Raw genomic sequence first — 22,977 nt, forward strand, 5'->3', positions numbered from 1 at the left:
ATCATGAATTTAAGGACAGCTTGTATTCACTTCGGGAATAGCCAGGTTCGTCGTGATATTGGATCAAATGGAGGACCATCGAGATCTACATTTCCGATTTCGAAACAGACATTAGAAGGTCTAATAGAATCTGATTTCGAGGTGAAACAAATAGCGGAACTGCTGTCAGTTTCCGAGAGCACTGTATACAGAAGAATGTGGATGTATGAATTGAAAAAACTAAATTTTACAGAAATTAGTGATGAAAGGCTTGTTAATATTGTGAATGAAGTCTCAAAAGAATTTCCCAGATGCGGCGAAAAGATGGTTAAAGAAATACTTCGACAAAAACATGTGCATGTATGTATCATTTATCACGACTCCGTTTTCAGAACTTTTTCTTAAATATATAAATATCAAAATGACAATACATTAAAATAAATAATAACCCATGTGTCTCAAACTTGTATTCGACTATGGGTATATGTCACATATAGATCATTCATGACCTTTGTTCGATGATTACATTATTTGTTTGTTTGTTTACATCTGTCGACTGTATTTAATTTATTTTGCGATGCTTGCTCAGTAGAAATGGAGGGAGAATAACTACTTGTATTGACTCCATAAGGGCTCGGTCAAGCATCTGGACAAGTCGGGATTCTATCTCAAAGCGAAGAGGGGTCTAGTTATTTCAATAATTACCACCACCGGGAATTGAACCCGATATTCGGAAAAATACCAAACAAACAGGACAGCCGTTCTACACATTTGATCAAAATACCCAAACTTGTCGTTTTGTGAGGTCAGGATCTTCGCTGATTGAATAAGTCTACCGTAAGCTAGTGTCAAAGGCCACTATATAAAATACATTGTCGAAAGTAGTCTGTGTACTTCGATTTCGATTTAAATTTATAATATGCTTCTGCTCGTAAAAGGAGCTTAACTCTTTCTCTCAAACGACGCAACGCTATATCATGATCACAAACACAGCAAATGTTATAAATGCGGAATGTGCCGTCACGGATTCGCTTGTGGAATGGCGTCCTAAATAAGTCTGTGCGGACTGTACAGGCCGAACCGTTACACTATACAAATTTTCTAATTGGGTGATTAAGTTACAACCTTTGTGTTTACAAGCGTTTAGTCAACCAAGTACGTATAATTGAATTACTCCGGGTTCAGTTACCGCGTATATACCATACCTTTCCATCCATCATAGACTGATAAACAATTAAAACACCGATAATAAGTATATGTCTATATTATTCTTCATTTCTCTATTTAATTGGTTCATTAAAGATTGAGAAAACTATTTGTCGTGTCTGGAGTGGTAAGTAAGAGGTCTAAGCTATCAAAGCCCAACCCGATTTCCACAAAGTCAGGCTTCTGAAATTGTCTGAAATTTTACTGCTTACCATTTCAGATACCAAGATATCGTCTTCGAGATATTTTACATACACATGATGAAGCTGGGATAAAGAATAGAAAACTGCGGCGTCTTCACAGACGTGTATATCACGTACAAGGGCCAAATCATATTTGGCATGTGGACACTAACCACAAACTAATACGTTGGTATTTATAATCTCCGCGGGAGTTGATGGTTTCACTAGAATGATTATGTTTATCCGTGCATTAGACAATAATAGAGCAGATACATTACTTCAAGTATTCACACAAGGTGTCGCTGAGTCTGGAATACCACTGCGAGTGAGAACTGATAAAGGAATGGAACACGTTAAAATAGCAGACTTCATGCTCGAAAATAGGGGCAATGGTAGTATGATAACAGGAAAAAGTGTTCACAATCAGCGTGTAGAGCGCATGTGGAGGGATGTATACGAAGGCTCATTAGGATTTTATTCGGAACTGTTTTCATTTCTTGAAGATGAAGGTAAACTAAACATAATGAAACCATTACACATATATGCCCTTCATTATGTGTACATGCAAAAAATCAATGAGAAACTTAACATATGGAAAGATGCATGGAACACTCATAGACTGCGAACAGTTGGAGCATCACCACTGAAACTCTGGACTTCTGGTATGATCAATAGTCCAGTTCCTTCAAAAGATACCGTTTCTGCAGATAACGACGATATGGGTATTGTATCAGATATCAGTCGGCCTATATTTGGTAGGACTGAAGTTCAAATAAGTGATACTTGTAGTAGTGCACTTGCACGTGAATGCCCTAAAGACTGGTCAAGTTCCAACTACGGAATAGAATTATTTGAAAAAGCTATCTCCATTCTTGAAGTCAATCAAATTTAACCAAAGTTCGATAATCATTTAGACTATGTTTGAACTGATTGTAAAATTGGAACAGGTATCCTTTTCCGAAAAGAGTTCAATAACCCATTGAAATACAGGAGTCTGTATGTCTATTGGTTAACAAGATGTGTTTGTGAAACACAATGTCCCCCTATATGATGTTTGACCTTGTAGGATGACCTTGACATTGTGAAGGATGACCTTGACCTTGACCTTTCACCACTCACAATGTGCAGCTCCATGAGATACACATGCATGCCAAATATCAAGTTGCTATCTTCAATATTGCAAAAGTATTCATAAAATAAGCGATTTGGGCCACATATATTTGAACTCTGACCTTGGAGGATGACCTTGACCTTGACCTTTCACCACTCAAAATGTGCAGCTCCATGACATGCACATGCATGCCAAATATCAAGTTGCTATCTTCAATATTGCAAAAGTATTTATAAAATAAGCGATTAGGGCCACATTTATTTGACCTCTGACCTTGAAGGATGACCTTGACCTTTCACCACTCAAAATGTGCAGCTCCATGAGATACACATGCATGCCAAATATCAAGTTGCTATTATCAATATTGCAAAAGTATTTATAAAATGAGCGATTTTGGCCACATATATTTGACCTCTGACCTTGAAGGATGACCTTGACCTTTCACCACTCAAAATGTGCAGCTTCATGAGATACACATGCATGCCAAAAATGAAGTTGCTATCTTCAATATAGCAAAAGTTATTGCAAAATGTTAAAGTTGGCGCAAACAGACAGACCAACAGACAGACCAACAGACAGGGCGAAAACAATATGTCCCCCACTACTATAGTGGGGGACATAAAAAGTGTTACTATAAAACGCACGACGGAAAACTGGCTATTTATAGAAACACATTTTAACCCTAAGACATTCAAAAGTCGTTTGGTTGAGCTAGATAGTTGCAAGGGAATAAGTAATTTCTTTAATTTTCCCTACAATATTTCTTATACTAAAATCACGTATTTGTAGTAAGATTTTTCATTAGTTATGTTTAAGTATTAATTCTTAAAAAGCCTCATGTAATGGGTATATAACTCCTTTCAGTTTATACGAGTACAGGCTAGTTATGCAACAACAAAAGTGTCCATATTGGAGTATGACATATCTTGATGAAAGAAGAAACTAAATGTGTTAATGTGTCTTACATAATCAATACAAAATGACAATCATATATCTTGTTTCTTGGTAATTCACTCTTTCAAATATAACAGGGCAAATGCAAATCTATGAATACACGAGAGGCTCTTCCATTCCATAGACGTATCATAATTGAAGGTTGGTTTTATATAAAACAAATAAACGCCATAAGAATTAACAGATTTGAATGATTTATTCCTGCTTCAGTTATTGATTTCATAAATTTACATTTTAACTCATTTACACTTAAAGAAAACAAGAGGGTCATGATGGCCCTGGATCGCTCACCTGACTTGGAAAATTCTGATTGGACAACTAGAACACACACAGGGTTTTTCTAAGATTTAACCAAGTGACTTACTTTTTGACCTGAGGTCGTCCGAGATTTCTTCAAGGCTAACAATCAGACCATGTTTCACAAAGATTGGGTGAAAAATGTGACCTCTAGAGTGGTCAAAAGATTTTCCTATTATTTGCCCTAATGACCTAGTTTTTGACCCCATGTGACCCACTTTCAAACTCATCCTAGATTTTGTCAAGACAATCATTCTGACCAAGTTTTATGAAGATTGTATGAAAATTGTGACTTCTAGAGTGATCATAAGGTTTCCCTATTAATTGACCTAGTGTATGACCCCACGTGATCTTCTTTCAAACTCGGCCAAGATTTTATCAAGACAATCACTCTGACCAAGTTTCATGAAGATTGAACCAAAATTGTGACCTCTTGTGTGGTCTAAAGCTAATTGTTGATGACGGGCATTCAAGTATCCCAAAAGCTCACCCTGAGCTATGCTCGGGTGAACCTACAAAAAGGTGTTTTCCAGCAGACCACAAAAGAAGAAATTGCTCATGATGGTCAATTTCTCATTTTGTCAAAATGTTTCCATATACAATTTATATATCAAACAGAACTACAAGTTTGTTTACATTGTTCTACAAAGTTTTTCAAAAGCTGTCTGCAAAATACATTTGAACAAGAGGCCTCTGTTTTCAGGGTGATTACTATTCCTTAGAACGTAATAGTTAAACCCTTTCCTCCTTTTCCATATACAAGAATACTCCTGCAGGATATCTTTATGAGAATAAAATAGCAACCATCTCTAATAATATAATTGATGAAATAGATGAGTCTTACAACATTGTGACAAAAGAAGAAATTTCTCATTTGGTCATAATGTTTTTCAAACGAAGTTCATGTTGAATTTATGAGGTGAAGATCTATCCTCTATATAAGTTACATCAAACTAAATGGTCAATTTCGTTTCACAAATATATCATAGTTATAAATTTGTCATGAATTAAGTCATTTATAGTACCCTGTGAAAAACATTGAATAACAGATTTCCATTAGCTGCAGATTTAAAAGAAAATAGGATGCGTTAACTTAACCCTTTCCATAATACAAATACCTTCTGACACATGTGTAGCAGACAACATTGGAAAAATATTGTTACAAAATGATATTTTGCTCCAGATAAGCAAATTCCCCTTTTGTCTTAATGTTTTACACATGAATTATTCAACAAAAGTTGTTTTTCATAGAGATTACAACAATTTTGCTTCTTGAATTTCAAGTTGCCTGCTGCAGATTTTGTAAAACAAGGGTTAAACTTTAAGATCAGCTCAAGCCCCCAAACGATCAATATTTTAGTCGTCACAAGTCTCATGACGAAAGAAAAGCCATATACAAGTATCTGTTATTATTTGGCTAAAAAAGATTATTACAATAGAGTAACCTACATTCATCTACAAATTCTCCCTACAAAGAATGAAAAATAATAATGAGATGCATCGGCCTAGGCAAGGGAAGTTAACTGACATTGTATCCATAAATTGGTAAGCTGTATATTCTGTATTCAACAGATTTTATCTTGATTAAACTCATGGGAAAGAACTAATTGAAATTTAACCCTTTCCCTATTTTACAAAATATACAGCAGACAACATGAATTTCAAAGATACAAAAAACTAGAATCTTTATGAAAAACTGTATTTTAAAATGATTCAAGAAAACATTTAGACAAGAGAAGATTTTTCTCATCATGAAAAATAAACGTGGAGTTGCGCTCAGAAGAAATTGGTCTCACCCATCCATCGCAAACATTCACAAATCTAATAACCAGATTTTTCCTTAGCAAAACCTGGTTAAAAATTAACCTGCTCATAACACATGCTATCTGTGGTAATGGCAAAGAGTTAGTTTTTCCTGAAAGTATTTCAGTGATCATTTGCATTTGCTAAAACTAAATGCAATAACTTTTGTTCATATGACTGCTAAGAACTAATTAAAACCATGTCTTCCTGTGAAAGTTTTATGACTGCAATTATTTAACAGTGAAGACTCAAGTCTACTTATACAGTTGTTAAAACAAATCTCAGTTTGTACAAAAATGTGTACATGCTTTTCTGGAAATATCATCAACAGTGTCTCATGCAGCAATATTCAATAATAATGTGGAGTCATTGTCTGTATGGGAGACAATTGAACATATAAACTAGAACTATCACTATAGGTGTCTCATATAATTGAAAGTCAATTGTTGGCAAAGTGAGACTAGACTATTTGATTCACAATTGATCAAGTCAGACCCAGAGGGAATAAGTGTTTCACTAAAAATCCATGAACTAACTGAATAAATAGAACCAAGCACATAAGATTATTTCTTTATTTCTAATTGTTTGCCAATAGCTCACCAGAGCAATTGAGTGAGCACTTTGTTCTCCTATTCCTGGATATAACAGAGACTTCAGTATGCTAATTAAATGTTGTTGTGCCAACTCCACTTTGTCAATAATTTGTTTTTTATTAGATAAGACCATAAAATGAATTCATAAATGCATAGTCATACAATGAAAACAGTTCTGTATCAGCAGGTAGCTTAACTTCCAAAGATGGTCTTGGTAACTTTATACAATTTATGCAGGTGTTGGCTGTTGGAATGAAGGAGGAGTTTGCTTGGACTTCTACAAATTCTATAGACGGATGGATGGAAAAGCCAAGCATAGGTTCTTCATCAGTCCCTGTGGCAAACTGTAGGATATGTCCTAGAGATACAGAGCCTCTCCTACCACCTTAAACAAATAAACAATTTAAAATATATTGTAACTATGCATGTGATGTTATGTTGGATACATAAAGCTTGTCTGGACTGATGCTTTACCACAGCTAGATGACATTTGTTTATAATATTATTTTTTCTGTCTTATTTACTTGAAATGGCTCTGTAAGTTGGCTGTCAATACATCAAGGGTGTGTTGGATTTTAGATCAAATCACTATTTAATAAGTAGGGAACCAGTATTTGGTTGATGTACACTTCCATTGATCCTGTTCTAGCAAGCAGGTGTGACTAAGGAGTCGGTCCCTGTGTTTACATTGGTTATACAATGGACAAAATTGTCACAAAACCTGGTTTTCCTTTTCAATTCTCTCTGCAAAGCTTTAGTCAAATACTTCTTTATGCAGCATTAAGCATTTTGATGAAAGCATGCATTTCAGTGAGGAATTTGTACCATAGCTATATTTATATACTGGACAATTATACATGCATTCTAATAATGATTTCTTCTTCTCTATTATCTACTTCATGGCATTAAAGTTCTTTATCACCTAGTTAACTGTATTTGATTTGATGTATTTAAAGATGTGATAATTAAAAGAACATATTAATGGTAATAAAGGGAGGTAATAGCTAGTGTTAAACCAAAAGTAATAAATACAAGTATGATGCTAGTTTCCTTCCCTTTGCTAAGAACACATTAAAAGATCATCAACAGTGACCTTGAACAATGTGATCTTTGACTCAAATCAAAGTGTAGAGGTTAATAAAAGGTATATACATTCTAAATATTAAAGACAATGGTCCGAATATAACAGCTCTATAAGAAAAGTATGAAAATGTATTTAGCCATGGTGACCTTGACAGAATCACAAAATCCCGACAATATGTGCCAGGGCACATGGTGACAATAAGTTGAGTGAAAGATCACTAAAATTCGTTTAGAAATGGTGGAGCAGTTGTGCTTAAAAGAAAATACTCAATTTCAATCTATTTTTAGCTGTGGTGACCTTGGTTAAATAATAAAAAAAAAAATACACGCTAGGGCACATGATGACAATCATTTTCTGAAAGTCTCATTAAAATCCGTTGAGAAATGAAGGAGAAGTTGCGCACGGAAGAAAATGTTTAAATTCAATCTATTTTTAGCAGTTGTGACCTTGACCAAATCATAGAACCCCATATATGCAACAGGGCACATGGTGACAATCATATTGTGAAATTTTCATCAAAATCCGTAGAGAAATGAAGGAGGAGTTGCGTCCTGTTTAAAAAAAATCAAGCCCCCTGCCGACATTCACCAATCAAATAACCAAAATTTTCCTTCGGAAAACCTGGTCAAAAAATCTGGTAAGAAATTCTCTTTCAGAACATTAAATCGTGACTACTTCAATAAAGTAACATTGAAACAATTGGAGAAACTGCAAAATGTTTTCAAAAGTTGTTTACTGAAAGCCATCAAATGTCGACTTTAGAAATTATGCTTGTCTTTGTGTGTGTGTGTTTGTGTGTGCAAATTGTACAGTTAGGCCTGAATTGCTGTACTGTTTTTATTTCATCCTTTTGCAATAGATGATTTTATTTTGAAAACTTCTACTACACATAGTAGACAGAGCAATAGCAACAAACAGAATAATTCAACTTAAAGTGAAAGAATCACTACAAAAACCCAGGGCATTTAATAATTCACAGTGTCAATTATCCATACGACAAAGTTTGTGATGTTAAATTACTTCAATTTTAAACATAAGGTACAATTTATACAGCAATTCAGATTTTCAAACAGCTGTAAGTATTGCACTTCTAAACGGACTTCTATGGGATATGGCTAATAAAGATCTAATTAAGAGCAATAACTCCCAATTTTTTCAAATTGGTGTTATGGTTCTTGTACACTGCACTTCTCCTTATTGAGATCTATCTAGCTATGAAGTTTGGTGTTGATACCTCTTATTGATTTTGAGTTAAGCTCTGGACAAAGTTTTGGGATGGAAGGACAGACAAACGGATGGACGGAGACTATTAGTATATCCCTTTCAGAAATTTCTATTCGGCGGGTATAATTAGCACATGAAAGCCATGTACTCAATTGCAAGAATTTACGTAATCAAAAGCTCCTAATTACTAAACCAATTTGTGAAAGACATCATGTTTATCATTTGTGTGAGGTTCAGATAAAATTCATTGAAAACTGTATGAGTACTCATCAGCAAAAGATGTATACTTAATATGCATGAACTTTCAAAATTAAGGGCACACAACTGTATTATAACTAAACTGATCTGTGATTTTGTTACCCCAAAAGCATCTACACATCATGGTTATTATTTGTGTGAGGTTACTTTAAAATCCATTGAGATTAGTAAAAGTACTCATCTACGTTATTGCTAAATGATGGATGGACAGACAGACACGCCATAACATACAATTATTACTGCATATAACAAGATGTGTTTGTGAAACACAATGTCCCCCTATATGATGTTTGACATTGTAGGATGACCTTGACCTTGTGAAGGATGACCTTGACCTTGACCTTTCACCACTCAAAATGTGCAGCTCCATTAGATACACATGCATGCCAAATATCAAGTTGCTATCTTCAATATTGCAAAAGTATTCATAAAATAAGCGATTTGGGCCACATATATTTGACCTCTGACCTGAAAGGATGACCTTGACCTTGACTTTTTACCACTCAAAATGAGCAGCTCCATGAGATGCACATGCATGCCAAATATAAAGTTGCCATCTTCAATATTGCAAAAGTATTCATAAAATGAGCGATTTTGGCCACAAATAATTGAACTCTGACCTTGAAGGATGACCTTGACCTTGACCTTTCACCACTCACAATGTGCAGCTCCATGAGATACACATGCATGCCAAATATCAAGTTGCTATCTTCAATATTGCAAAAGTATTCATAAAATGAGCGATTTTGGCCACATATATTTGACCTCTGACCTTGAAGGATGACCTTGACCTTGACCTTTCACCACTCAAATTGTGCAGCTTCATGAGATACACATGCATGCCAAATATGAAGTTGCTATCTTCAATATAGCGAAAGTTATTGCAAAATGTTAAAGTTGGCGCAAACAGACAGACCAACAGACAAACCAACAGACAGGGCAAAAACAATATGTCCCCCACTACTATAGTGGGGGACATAAAAAGGATTAATTATAAATGGTGAGCAATTGCTCCTTTTGCTAAATTATTGTTTTCTTTAACTTTTCATACATAAAACAGTTGGGGGAGAGCACTTGGTGCACATTAGAACTGAAAAGTATGTCATATATTTTCAAATACTTACTAGCCACTTCCCTTACATATTTCACAAATATTGCATACACATCCTTTTCTAGGGTTTGTCTGTTGGACCCATTCTCACTAAATACAGCTTTCAAAATGATCATAAGCCTCTTCAACGTTAGAGTTACAGGAGTTGCAAGAAAGAGAAACTGTAATGAAGGCAGCCGGGTCAGAAGCTGTAAAAAGAAACAAGAGCCATGTTAACAGGCCATCCCCACCAAAATGTGTTTGCTTGTATGGGAGATTATTAAAAAAACTACAGCCAATAGAGTTATAGTTTATGTTCACAGCACTTCTCCTACTTGCTATCTATTTATCTCATCAGGATCTATCTACCTATCATGAAGTTTGGTGTTGATACCTCTTATAGTTATGCTCTGGACAAAGTTTGGGACGGAAGGACAGACGGACAGACAGACTGACAGAGGGATGGACAGACAGAGATGATTACTATATCCCCTTCCGAAACTTCGTTTCGGCTGGGATAACAAGCACATATAAAGCTGGGCTCTCACCAATTTGTGACAAAACTGTATGTTCAGAAAACACATTTTTTGCCTTTTAGATGCTTGAAAGTTGAAAAGTAGAAAGGTTGGCCCAAAATTAACAGTTTTTTTCACAGCAGCACATGTATGCCTGAAAGCATAATCAAGGGCACATAACTCTAGAATAACTAAATTTCTTATTAACATTAATTATCCATCTCTTTTCGAAAGGCACTTCTTTTTTTAAATCATAAAACCCTGACAATATGCGCCAGGGCACATGGACACAATTATTTGAGTGGAATATTCATCAAAAGCCATTGAGAAATGTAGGAGTTGGGCTCGGAAGAAAATGTTAAAATTCAATCTATATTAGCTGTGGTGACCTTGACCAAATCATAAAACCCCGACATTATGTCAGTGTTTTTTTCACATATAGGGGAATGGTGGCGGGGCCCGTCCAAAGGGGAAAAAATGCGTCGTTTTTAAGGAAACGGGGAAAATTAAAAATTCACACTTTTATATGTAATGATATTTATTATATGTTTGTATGACAGGGCCCTCAATCCATTTTAGGGGAAGCGGGTCGCTACCCATAGCAGGGGGAATTTTCGCGGCGTTTCCCTTTATGGGGGATTTTTAACTTACTCTTTAATTATTACATTTGTACATGTTTGCACTATATTCATTGCTTATTTCATAATTTAGTATGTTTGACAAGATTAAATTAAAATAGAATTGAGATATAGTAATCATGAGACATCTATCTATAAAAAATGTTGTTGTTTTTTTTGTTTTTTTTTAGGGGGAATTTTTCACCAAAAAAAGGGGAAAAAAGTATACTTTTCAGGGGGGAATGCGGCCGAATTTCGGCCGTGGATTTGACAGATTGAGGGCCCTGTATGAATATAATATTCACAGCAGAATGTCTATGTCCTTTTACTGAAATATATATCAATGATTTTTTCAACATTAGTTTCAGACAGTTCAGCCTTCATGCACTGTCTCAGTTTTCTTTGCCATTTTGAGTCGAATTGAGTTTTTTTAATCAATTAAATGGCAAATTTGAGCATTTTTTATCAATAAAATGGACCAAATTGGAATGTTTTTATCAACAAATATTAACACAATATAGATACATCAGGCCTTTTCCTGGCCATTTTGGGAGAAAAATGCAATTCATGTGAAAAGTCCACTGATTTGGAAAAAACTAATTTAATTTAATATAACACTTTATAATAATTAAATCATATTATTTTTTTAATTTTTATTTTACTTTTGGAGGGGATTTTTTTTACAAAATGGGGCAAAAATATATACTCTTTTTTGAGGGGATCGGGGCCGAATATCGGCCCCGAAATTGCCATAAAAAATACACTGTATGTGCAAAAACTATATACCCCAAAAGTAACTTTGGGCATAAAAACCACTGTAAATACTCCTGGGTTTCATCAATAAATACCTCAAATATTCCAAGGGTGTCAAGTCCTATTCTAAGTTGTTTAATACAGGAAGATGGGTAAGCTGAATTCCATAATTCCTCCAAAACAGTTGCATTCATGAATGTTGGCAATTTCCCATTCTGTAGTATGGTAAGAGCTGAAATTAAACATGATTATTATTATTCAAAGATAAAACATTGATTATCTGAAAACATACTCGCCTATTAATATTTCTCACTGCTTTATTTATAATAAACCATGTTCTTGCAAAAAATTGGTAACTACATAAAGCATGCCTTTACTTGTAGTGGGCTAATATCGTTCTCCAGCCCTTGTCAGCTGTGCAATTCTCTGTATTAACTACTTAACTATACTGGTAGATGAATACATTGTTACGAAATGTGAAATTGTCACAAGGTTTCCATAAGTTGACTTCAAGAAAGGTCGTCTGCATAAGGGAGATGGTTATGGAAAACTAGTATTTTAAATTGATTATTAACCTTTTTAGGCATTTTACAAATGTACAGTATTCAATCAACTTTTCCATACTTGGGCTCAGATGATTCTTTTAAAGTCAAGCATTTATTCCTTTACAATAATGTACAGTTGTATTTCTCATATTACATTTTTTTCATGAAGCAATCATTCGAAATCTCTTTAAAGTGCAATGCTTTGCCGAACTCTGCCTCAGTAACATATTTCACCTGGTCTATGCTTGGATTCAGGTGGAATTTTCTGTTGTTTCAATCAGGAAAAATGTCTCCTTTTTTCTAAAAATGTTTTCACAACTTCTTTTTCAATAATGTTGATTCAATGTATGATTTCAGCGTATTTACAGTATTCAGGAGTTTATAATTATATACACTTTTTCATTTCAAAAAGGACGACCATGGTGGCTAAATGGCTAGCATCAGAGATTTGAGCTTGAGAAGGGGATTTGATTCCCGTTCACAGTGTAGAGCTCTAGATTAAAGGGCCATTCCAAACCCTAACTCTTTTTTTTTAAAGCAAACCGTACATTGTTGGTGCTCATTAGAATCGTCTAGAAGATAGGATTTCTATGAGCACCAAAAACATAGGATTTAATTAATAATAAGCATGCAAATGCCTTGTAAAAACCTCTTCACTTCCCTTATCTAGAGCCCTGGCAGTGGTTTGCCAGTGTGGACTGTTTATGGGCAAGGCGTTTTTACCTAGCCATAGTAGTGGTACAATACACAAGAGCATGAATTAGTGAACTGTTGCCGTAATATAACTGAAATACTGTTGACAAGAGGTTAAAATACATACTGAGATAAAAATCTTACCAAATACAATCCCAACCATTCGATAATCATCTTGCAAGAGTTCTCGTAATCCACTGTCAAAATACTTTTCCTTGATGGCTCTCAATATGATTCTGAAAAATTCCTTTCTAGGCCCACCATAGTCTTCTGCTGCCTAAAATCAAATTTGCATATTTATAAATTCAATGGGATACAGCATTCTTTCCAGAGTTATGCTATGGACAAAAATGAACTATGAGAATGAAACACCAGTTTTGCAAAGTGTAACAATATATGCCGGAAGCTAAAATCAAGGGTACATAACTCCTGAATGACAAAACTGATCCCATAAATTGTTACTTGATGCACAACTACAGCTTATGGTTATCAGTGTTATTCCTCGGGTGAGACATTATCATTTTTCTCCATTTTGCCATTGGGAATGTGACCCAATAACGGCTATAAAACTGGCCCAAAAAATCAACTCATACATACTGAAAATCATTCACAAAACTGGTATACATAAAAGAATTAAAGAGGATTTGTATCAAAACTCAAGCACTCAAGTCAAAATGACATGTTTTCTACAACATTGATTTTAAAGGGAATATTTTACCTCTACGCAGTTAGACTGGTTATTTTATCAGCAGCAGATGACTCAATAAAACATTGACAAACAGAATTGCTCATGTGACAAGCAATTTATTATCATTTTCTTTTATGGATGTTTTCAACTCTATTTCAAAATTAAACTGCCATTTGTTTTAATTTATTTTTGCCATCTTCTGAAGTGATGCTTTCACTTTGGACCCGTTTCATATGGGATGGCTGGTTCAAAATCCCAAATATTCTCATTATAGGTGGACTTCTAATAACTGTCCATGTAGTATTTTAATGAACTTTTCAAGTAATGTGTTAAGCTTTTACCTAAAGACATGTTTGCAGCAGATGTCTTGAAAAATTGGGACAAAAGTAGAATTTTGCTCACTATTTTTTTTGTCTTAATACTTTTTCTGTGAGCTTATTGTCATTTTGCCAATCTGTTTTCAAAGTTGTCTCGTACAAAGTTCTTGTAACGTGAAATCAGTTAAATGAAAACATAAACAACTTACCTCTGTATAGAACTGGACTTCTAAAGTTTTCCCCAATTCTTCTGTTGTCTTGTCAGAAAGTTCCTCAAAAGAGGTCTGTAATATGTTCACCCTATCAACAATTATGAAGTTTGTGTCCCCTGAAAGTGGTTCATTAATATCTGTAATCTCAAGAGGTCTTCCTTTCACCAGGTTTTGCTGGCACAATTTAAGGATTTCCACTGGATTGGCAATATTATTTTTTATACAATGCACAACAATTCCATTTACAGACAAGTTGGATGAGTGTGCAATTGGTTGTATCATTGCAATGTCTGTATCGCTAGTTGTCAACTCCTCTTCTATTATTGATTGAATTATATCTGTGCCATGATTTGATGGTAGTATTATGCCCATACTAAGTTCCTTAAGGTCGTCTGCACTAATATAAGTTTCTGGCAAGTCTGGCAAGTCTTCAGTTAACATTAAATTTCTGTTAATGGACAGTTCACCTGTTACTGTAGATGGTGCAATCTCAACACTTTTATCTGACGCTATGTTTGTACAATATAATAAGTGGTGTCGAAGATCTCTCATGGGAAACTCCTTCTTACAACTCTCACATTCACTTTTGCATTCTTCTTCCATTGATACAGCATTTATTGGTTTTGTTGATAATGATTTTTGTACAGGCCTAATATAAATTCTGGCTTGGGAACCAAGGCAACTCTTAAGTTCACTTGAGTTCCATTTACAACCAATGATCTTTAGATATCTACAATGTTGTCCTGTTCTCAATAGTTCAACCCCTCCAGAATCCTTCAACTGTGGAAATCCCAAAGTCACATTTTGCTCATTTACGCTTTCTGACATTATTTTTTCATGTACCGTATGTTCGTTATCATGGTTTTCAAGGCGAATCTTTTTCAGTCCGAGTCCTGCCTGTGTGTGTATCTCTTTCTCCGATGAAGATGGAATAGTTTCACATGTGGTGCTGCTTAAACAATAAAACTGTGCAGTCCATCCCGATTTCTTGCTAGACTTTATTTTCTTCTTTGAAGTAAATGTATTTCGTCCAAACAAAATATTCCTTTGCTGTCTAAAATTTGACACCTGCTGCACATTTGAGTGAGTGCTTGGTTCACTTGAATCAGCCTGAAAATATAATAACAATACTACAGTTAAAAGTTGAATGTAATCCTAGGAATCTGACAAAGTGGCAACTACATACCCCCCCCACCCAACAAAAATGTTTGAAGTTTCTAGAAAAGTTAATTATCTTAAAGTTCTGTTGGTGTAGTTTTCATAAAAACATAATTGCAGTCACAACATTCAACTGTCAAATCAACAGATTTCATTGGTATAAACACATCACATGATCCTTCATATCTGATATCACAATGAAAAAAAATCCTTTGTCTGTCATTCTAAATACTGCATTTTCTTTAAATTTGAATTTAAAAGTAATTAATGTATGTTTTGGGAATTTATTGCAATTTGATCAGGCAATTTCCTTTATGTTTCAATAAATGCAACAAAAACATACATTAATTCCTTTATAAAGTATGAATGATACTAATTAACAAAGTTACCCAATAATATAGGGACTAGCTAATATACCTCATCTCTGTCATTTAAGTAATATACATACAGTCTGGTTCCCTGCCTCTTTTACTGCGGATACGTAGTGAAAGGGGAAGGAACCCAGACTAACGAAATGAATCATTCTCTTACACAAAGATACCGTTCCCGCAAAGCTCCCACATATATCTCTGTCAACGCCACAGGGGGAAGTTGCGCAAAAGTTGAAGTAAAAAAACAAACAATAAATGTGAATAAATGTGCGATGCAACCTTGATATACAGGAATTCTACTTGATTTATTCAATAGTAAATATATAGCCCGTCTGCAAACAGATATGTCAGAAATGTGTTTAACACGCATGAGGTCTTGATCCCACGCCATTATCGGGCCGCATTCCTGTACTACTCCAATGACTTTAGTGTCTCCGTCTTCGTAGCAATGGACGAACTTGTTACAATCAGTATGTCTCATGTAGCCTACGCCATTCTTCATACTGCATCCGGCGCATATGTCTACCATAGTTGGCTTTGCCGCACCTCTGTCCGGGTGTACGACGATCAAGACGAACGTCAGTGTGAAAGCGAAACTCAGCATTTTAAACGTTGGTTTAAACCTGTAAAAATGTCCCGATAAAGTATCGCGTTATAAAGCATTTGGTACAGGTTTTCTAGCAAACGTGTGTCACATTTTTTTCGCATTCCATTTAACGTTAGCATGTTCCATTATTCAAAATACAGCATTAACGTGTAGCAGGACAACAAGCAGAACAAATAAAACTATATGTTATTAACTATATAAAGGATAAACGTGTATATATATAGCCCCTATAAAGTTACAAAGTTGCCTTAATTACCTTCGATAAATCCCCTATTGTCGCTGTACTTACAATGTAAGCTTTTCTTTCTGGAGTGAACATGTTTTTCAAAGCAAAATATAGAAGTATGCAGGCGTGTATTTTGTTGTTATATTCGTGATTTATAAGGCTGTGTGCCATCCGATTTGTATGATAACGCAACGGGGAAGTGCAGAATGTGCTGGCTTCTTAGCAACGGCGGTGGGATGATCCTACAGTGCTGTGTGTTTAAAACTGAAAGTCAAACTTTAGTCTAAGCGCCTCATATTGACGTTAAATGAAACGAACGGGGAAAAAAGGAACACTTCGATTAAAAGCCAGCGTTCATACATTTATTAGATCGTTAAAATTGTATTGCATTTTGTTCAAGAAAACATGTGCGAAATGCTGTTTTAATCACAAATGATTTCACGCGTGTTGTTCAGTTTGAACGTAACATGTTTGTTTTAACTTAAAGATATTATCTTCCTTTTTTGTAACTTATTACTTATGTGCTTGCTGCAAACTCATAAATTATATATTTCTTGCTACCACAATGATAAAGTCTCCATTATATATGTAATAGTGTAAGGTCTGTGTTCAGAACGCAATACTTAGTAAGAAACATGCAGTTGAACACAAACGCGTACCACGCGTCTAACACATGTAATATACAAGTATCACATCAAACATAACGAATGTGTGTTCTGACGTCAAAATCGCCACATATAAATATTATATGCCAGTAATATTTTTGTGCCGAATGGAACATCGGTTTAAAGACACGACATTCAACTCTTTGTAGCCTAAGGGAATATTAATGGAGAAGAATGGACCATTAGGTTTATAGTATGGGTTCTTCATGAGATTAATGCGTCAATCTTTAATCACAGCCATGAGTTCACACACATGACATTGAGCGGCATAAAATGGATACTTATTGGTGCGTGTTCGATTGAGATTTTAACTGTTTACTTATATCCACCGAAAAATATATTTTTACACTGTGTTTAGACTTTTTTAAAGTGGTATTGTTCGTTTAATGATAATTACCGGAATCATTATCGATGCGGATATTCTTTTTACTTTATTATTTAAATACGTGTGAAGAAATCCATTGACACAGAATTTAATAATTATGAAATACGTCATTATTGCGTTAGAACTTAGAAGTTCCTTTAATAGAACATGTTTTTGGACTATAATGTAAAATACGGCGTTTAAAGATATGAATTGTTATTTCACAGATACAATTTCGACATCTCAATAAGTAATCAGGCTTTATAGAAAATATATCTTTAAAGCAAACACGTAAGTTTTTTCAATTTATAGTAAGGCATTTTGAAACAGAAAGACCATCTGCATTCTTACATGCAACACATAGAACTCTGAACATAATGTGTTTCTGCAATGTAGAGTGTTGAAAGTTATCACAATCGACTACGCAATAAGACAGTTAAAGGTCTTGATGTAATTTAGCATGATGTATATTTAGAAGGGATATGTCCTCCATAATCTTTGTTTCAAGACAAATCGTCACAAAAAAGGTTATGTATGAGCTTCCTCTTCGGTACACACAAAAATGCCTCTCTTTTAATAACATGAATTGTGTATTCTCTGCAGACAATTGTGCTGTTTGTTTTTTTGGACGCAAACTGGATTGACTTTTCTCACAATGATTCATCATATTAATGATCATATGCGTTATGATGTAACACCGAAGTGATCATAAATATAGGATGAATTGTTATAGCTGTTCGCTTGAGAACAAAAAAGATCTGTTACGTGTTGCAAGTCAGTCTGCTCTTAACTACGCTAAGAACGATAACCACAGCATCTGAGGCTATTAATGGATGCTGACAAACAAGTATAGTGGGATGTTGTGTAACCTTGTTCATAGTGCATGCTACTATTGCTGTTTCTGGGAAACATTCTTTTGTTCTCAACAAACTGCTTTATAATCGCTAAAACCGAATATGAAGTGGTCGGCGTAAACGCTGACTTTGAAATAAAGCTTGCAATTTACGTTAATAATTAAATTGAAAACTAAGTTAAACTATTGTGTGTTCGAGACATGTATCAAAAAGTTAAATCTTGTGTTAAGTCATTGTCTTCAAATTCTGACTATTTTTCTTACGAAGTGGGGCTCCGACAGGGCGAAGTTATGTCACCGTTATTATTTTTTTTGTTTGTAGAAGATCTTAAGTTGTTTTTTTACAAAATGATTTACATTCCGGGTTGAATATTGACGACATTGTATTGATTTTACTTTTATTTGCTGATGATATGGCTATTGTAGATAAATCGCCCGATGAAATTCAAAACCATTTAGATAATCTATATTATTATTGCAATTTATGGCGATAGAAATTAAATACAGAGAAAACAAAAATACAGTATTTCGGAAAAGAGGCGGATTATTTCCAAATGAAAAGTGGACCTTCAATGGTCATGACGTTCAAGTTGTGAATGATTTTAACTATCTTGGGGTTGTTTATAATTATACTGGGAGTTTCACATTGAATCAGGAACACCTAACGGGTAAAGCATTAAAAGCAATGAATATTTTATTGTCTAAATGTAATGACTACGATTTAGAGCTGAAGATACTTTGTCAATTATTTGACGCATTTGTAGGTTCCATTTTAAATTATGCTTTGGAAGTCTGTGGCTATACTAAATCTAAGGAATTTGAAAGAATCCATGTGAAATTTTGCAAACGACTATTAAAGGTAAAACTTAACACATGTAATGCATGTGTTTATGGTGAGCTGGGTAGATATCCCATGTATATGCATAGATATGTCCGTGTCATTAAATATTGGTTTAAGATATGTAGATCTGAAAATATCATTATTAAACCATATATAACTTGGCCGTCTCATATTATCATAAAGGCTGTAATAATTAGATATTTAATGTTAAAAATGTTTGATGTTTATGGTTTTAGTTATGCATTTCGTGATATAAATACTATTAATATTGAGAATTTGAGATTAACTCATTTGTAGAGGAATTTAAACGCAGAGTTTATGATAACTTTACAAAGGACTGGTATAGATCCTTAAATAATAGTTCGATGTTAGATGTTTATCGATATTTTAAAATCAATTTTGAATGTGAGTCCTACTTCGACATTTTACCAAGAAATTTGAGAAACTTTTTCACCAGATTAAGATTGTCAGTCAATCCATTACATATTCAAACTGGTCGTTATGCAAGAGACGTTGCTAGAAATCAGCGTAACTGCATGCGTTGCAATTCGACCGATATTGAAGATGAATTTCATTTTATTTGCATTTGCCCGGCGTTTAGAAACATTAGCAAAAAAATATATTAAAACATGTGATTACAAAAAGCCATCTATGTATAAATATTTAAGTTTACTGCAATCGAATAATAAAATAGAACTTATAAAAGTATGTCTTTCTGTAAAAGAATCACTTAAAGTTGAACATCTATTATTAACGCAATAATGCTTTAAATGTTCATCCTCTTTTCATTTTTCTTTTTTCCCCTTTGTTCTGTCTTTGTTGTTTTTATATTTAATTTACTGTGTTAGCTAAGTAAATAATGTGTAAATACGTGTAAAACTTTGTACCTATCCAAATTGACATTATACTGTTTTCATAATGTGTTGTTGACGATGTACATTGTACAAGTCAAAACAAACTGTCTGTCTGTCTGTCTGTCTGTCTGTCTGTCTGTTAACTTGTTAGTCACATATTCATCGTATGAAATGTGTGTTATCAACTTATCATTGCCAAACCACACATTAGTTTATGCAGATACCAATTTTACTTCGGTTGTACCACGTATTAGTGTAAGTAGATAAAAATTATACCACGGGAGCTCACATCATATGTGTCTTTAAATGCCTTATTATGATTATATATCTTCACCATATATATCGTATGTTAATATTTGATTTACATGCAGTTTTCTTTGGACACATTTAAATCACACTTTCATTGCCGCGTCATGCGAAAATGGGTCTTATAAGATTCGGCCAGAGTATCTTGAGCCCAACCTGTGCATTTACGCAGTCTGGTCAAAGGCGATGCTGTTCGCTATAAAAACAGCCAATGTGTTATGTACCATTATGTATCTCCTGACCAGACTGAGAGATGCGCAGGCTAAGTGGGCTATACATATAATGGGCGCATATGGAATAAGACCTACGAGCGTCATTAAAAATCTCATCGCGAACTGTAAATGGCACATTTTAGCACATAGCTATTCGATACAAAATTGTATTCAAAATAGCAAACTTGTAAATAAGGGCAGCCAATCCAGGCGTTTAGGAACGATTTCTAGACTTGCTGACCGAGTACGGCTAACATTTGTGGTGGGATAATTAAACGATTTTCCTCTTATCGTGACACTATACTATTTGTTTGTTCTCTCACATTGAAAGCAAAACTGTGTTTATCGACAGTTAATCATATATTCCACGGACGCTTTAGTGAACGAGTACGGACCTTGACATTCTGCGAGATGGTTTTTAACGCGTAATTGTAACTGGGTCACAATTTGTGTCATTTGAACATACAGAGAGTAGTCCGGAATTCCTTAAACTAAATAGTGATTCTTCCTTTGCGCTTAGCACAGACACAGTGATGTAGCCAAAGTTCAGAGGTTTTATCTCAATCAGCCTATGAACTATTCGAATACATTCATGCGTGCCTGCTGGCGTTATGTAAAAGTCATTTAAGGTGAAAAACTGGGTAAAACAGCTACGCCGACAAAAGCGCATTAGTTCTCTATACCTATGTTTAGGTCAGAGTTGTTGACACCGTGTGAACTGCTAGTGTAACAAGAAAAGCATATATTCGAACAATATTCATTTGATATGATGGTGATTACAAATTGTCTTTATATTCAGTTTTCACTACAATTTTCATAATACTTTCATTATGCTTTCTGAACGTCAAAAAGGGCCATGCTGTTGTTATTTTGTCTAAGTTATCTTTATAAAAAAGTAAGCATGATAACAAGTGCACACATATCTCAACCCGTGCGTAAAGACACACTCTTTATAAATGTGAATGGCTTGTGTTAATTTCAAACTTGCGATTAATTTGGAAAAAAATGAGTTGAGTCTTGAATTATGCAATAGCCAACAACTTCAGTGCCTTCAGCGCTTTGATTTATCATAGGCACATGTTTATGTCACTTTCTTCATTAAGCATTATTCAGTTAAACATCAGCAGTTTATCCTAAATATTGAATGTTCAATACTCAATAAAACGCATCCTCGTTCTTATATCATAAATTGTCAGAAGATACGTACGTGGTTATACCACATAATGACGTAATATATTTGCTTCAGTATTCTCCCCAGTCTCCAAATTATGGACATTGTTATCGGCGGAATGAGGAGTTTTGCAGTTGTTCCTGAATCGTGATTTGATGAACGCTTACTCTACACCCGGACCATCAACAGAACAAGACTAGTTCTAAATAAAGGCACGGTTGTCGGTTGATTGGTCAAAAGCAAACGCATTCCATCAGTTTGGATGCGATTTACACAATTATTTATTCGTTGTGTATACAAGATCGCATATACGAAACATTCACGTTTCATGTTGTAATTGTTTAAATGTCATTGTTAGGCTTTTCCCAATTAACATGGCTCTTCTATCTGTATACTGATGAAAGGAATGCAGTTGATTAAAATGAATTCCTGTGTTTCTGTCGTTAAAAACGACTGGTAACTGCTCCATAAGCACTTCCGTTAGGTTTGCCGGATATACACGCTTAAGGAAGATAAATGTGAATCACATGTAAACTCATATCCTCATTAATGCGTATACGTCTGGTTGTGTTTTTTATGTACACAACGCAAGATAAAATCAAATATGCAGACACGCACATGTTACTAACAGTATCGTTTTATAATACATTCCGAAGTTATAAACTAAAGGGGCCTTTACACGTTTTGGTTAATTGACAAAATAAAAAAGAATTGTTTTAGATTCGTAAATTTATTGTAGTGATGATATGTGTGAGGAACCAGTAATACTGAACATTTATCATGCTCTTAAATATCCATTATATGCATCTTTTGAACGTTGCAACGCGAAACGATTGAATAATTTTGAAAAGTTCTGTAGTTGTCGTTATATTTTATGATACTGCGAGGATTGCTTATATAACGTATAAAATACATCACTCATTGTATGAGCACGGATGACCGAGTGCTCTAGGCAATAGACTTTTACTCCAGGGGTCAGTGGTTAGAGCCCAGTTGACGGTTACTTTTTTCTTTCTTTAATTTAATTCTTGTTTGTTTACTGGAGCTATTTAGATACAATGTTAACATTTATCAATATAAAGCAGTTAACGACAAACTTCAATATATGCACAAATCTGTGATAGGCCCTTTAATTTCGGTTTAAGACTGTCTGCTTACGTAAGTCCAAATATGCACTTGTACAATATCATAACTTATGGATAATCATAAAAATACCGCCATACCATAA

General features: G+C 34.5%; 1 protein-coding gene across 1 annotated transcript; it reads right to left on the reverse strand.

The window, feature by feature from the left end:
- Positions 1 to 5,718: 5,718 nt before the first annotated feature.
- On the reverse strand, positions 5,719 to 15,226 carry LOC127852211 (uncharacterized). Its single transcript, XM_052386095.1, has 5 exons — positions 14,119 to 15,226; positions 13,049 to 13,181; positions 11,762 to 11,898; positions 9,816 to 9,990; positions 5,719 to 6,510 (listed from the first exon to the last, which is right to left on the reverse strand). The coding sequence occupies exons 1-5, from the start codon at positions 14,947 to 14,949 to the stop codon at positions 6,245 to 6,247; spliced, it is 1,542 nt and encodes a 513-aa protein (XP_052242055.1). The 5' UTR covers positions 14,950 to 15,226; the 3' UTR covers positions 5,719 to 6,244.
- Between the last annotated feature and the right edge of the window lie 7,751 nt (positions 15,227 to 22,977).

Source organism: Dreissena polymorpha, chromosome 12, assembly GCF_020536995.1.
Source record: "Dreissena polymorpha isolate Duluth1 chromosome 12, UMN_Dpol_1.0, whole genome shotgun sequence".
NCBI classification, from domain to species: domain Eukaryota; kingdom Metazoa; phylum Mollusca; class Bivalvia; order Myida; family Dreissenidae; genus Dreissena; species Dreissena polymorpha.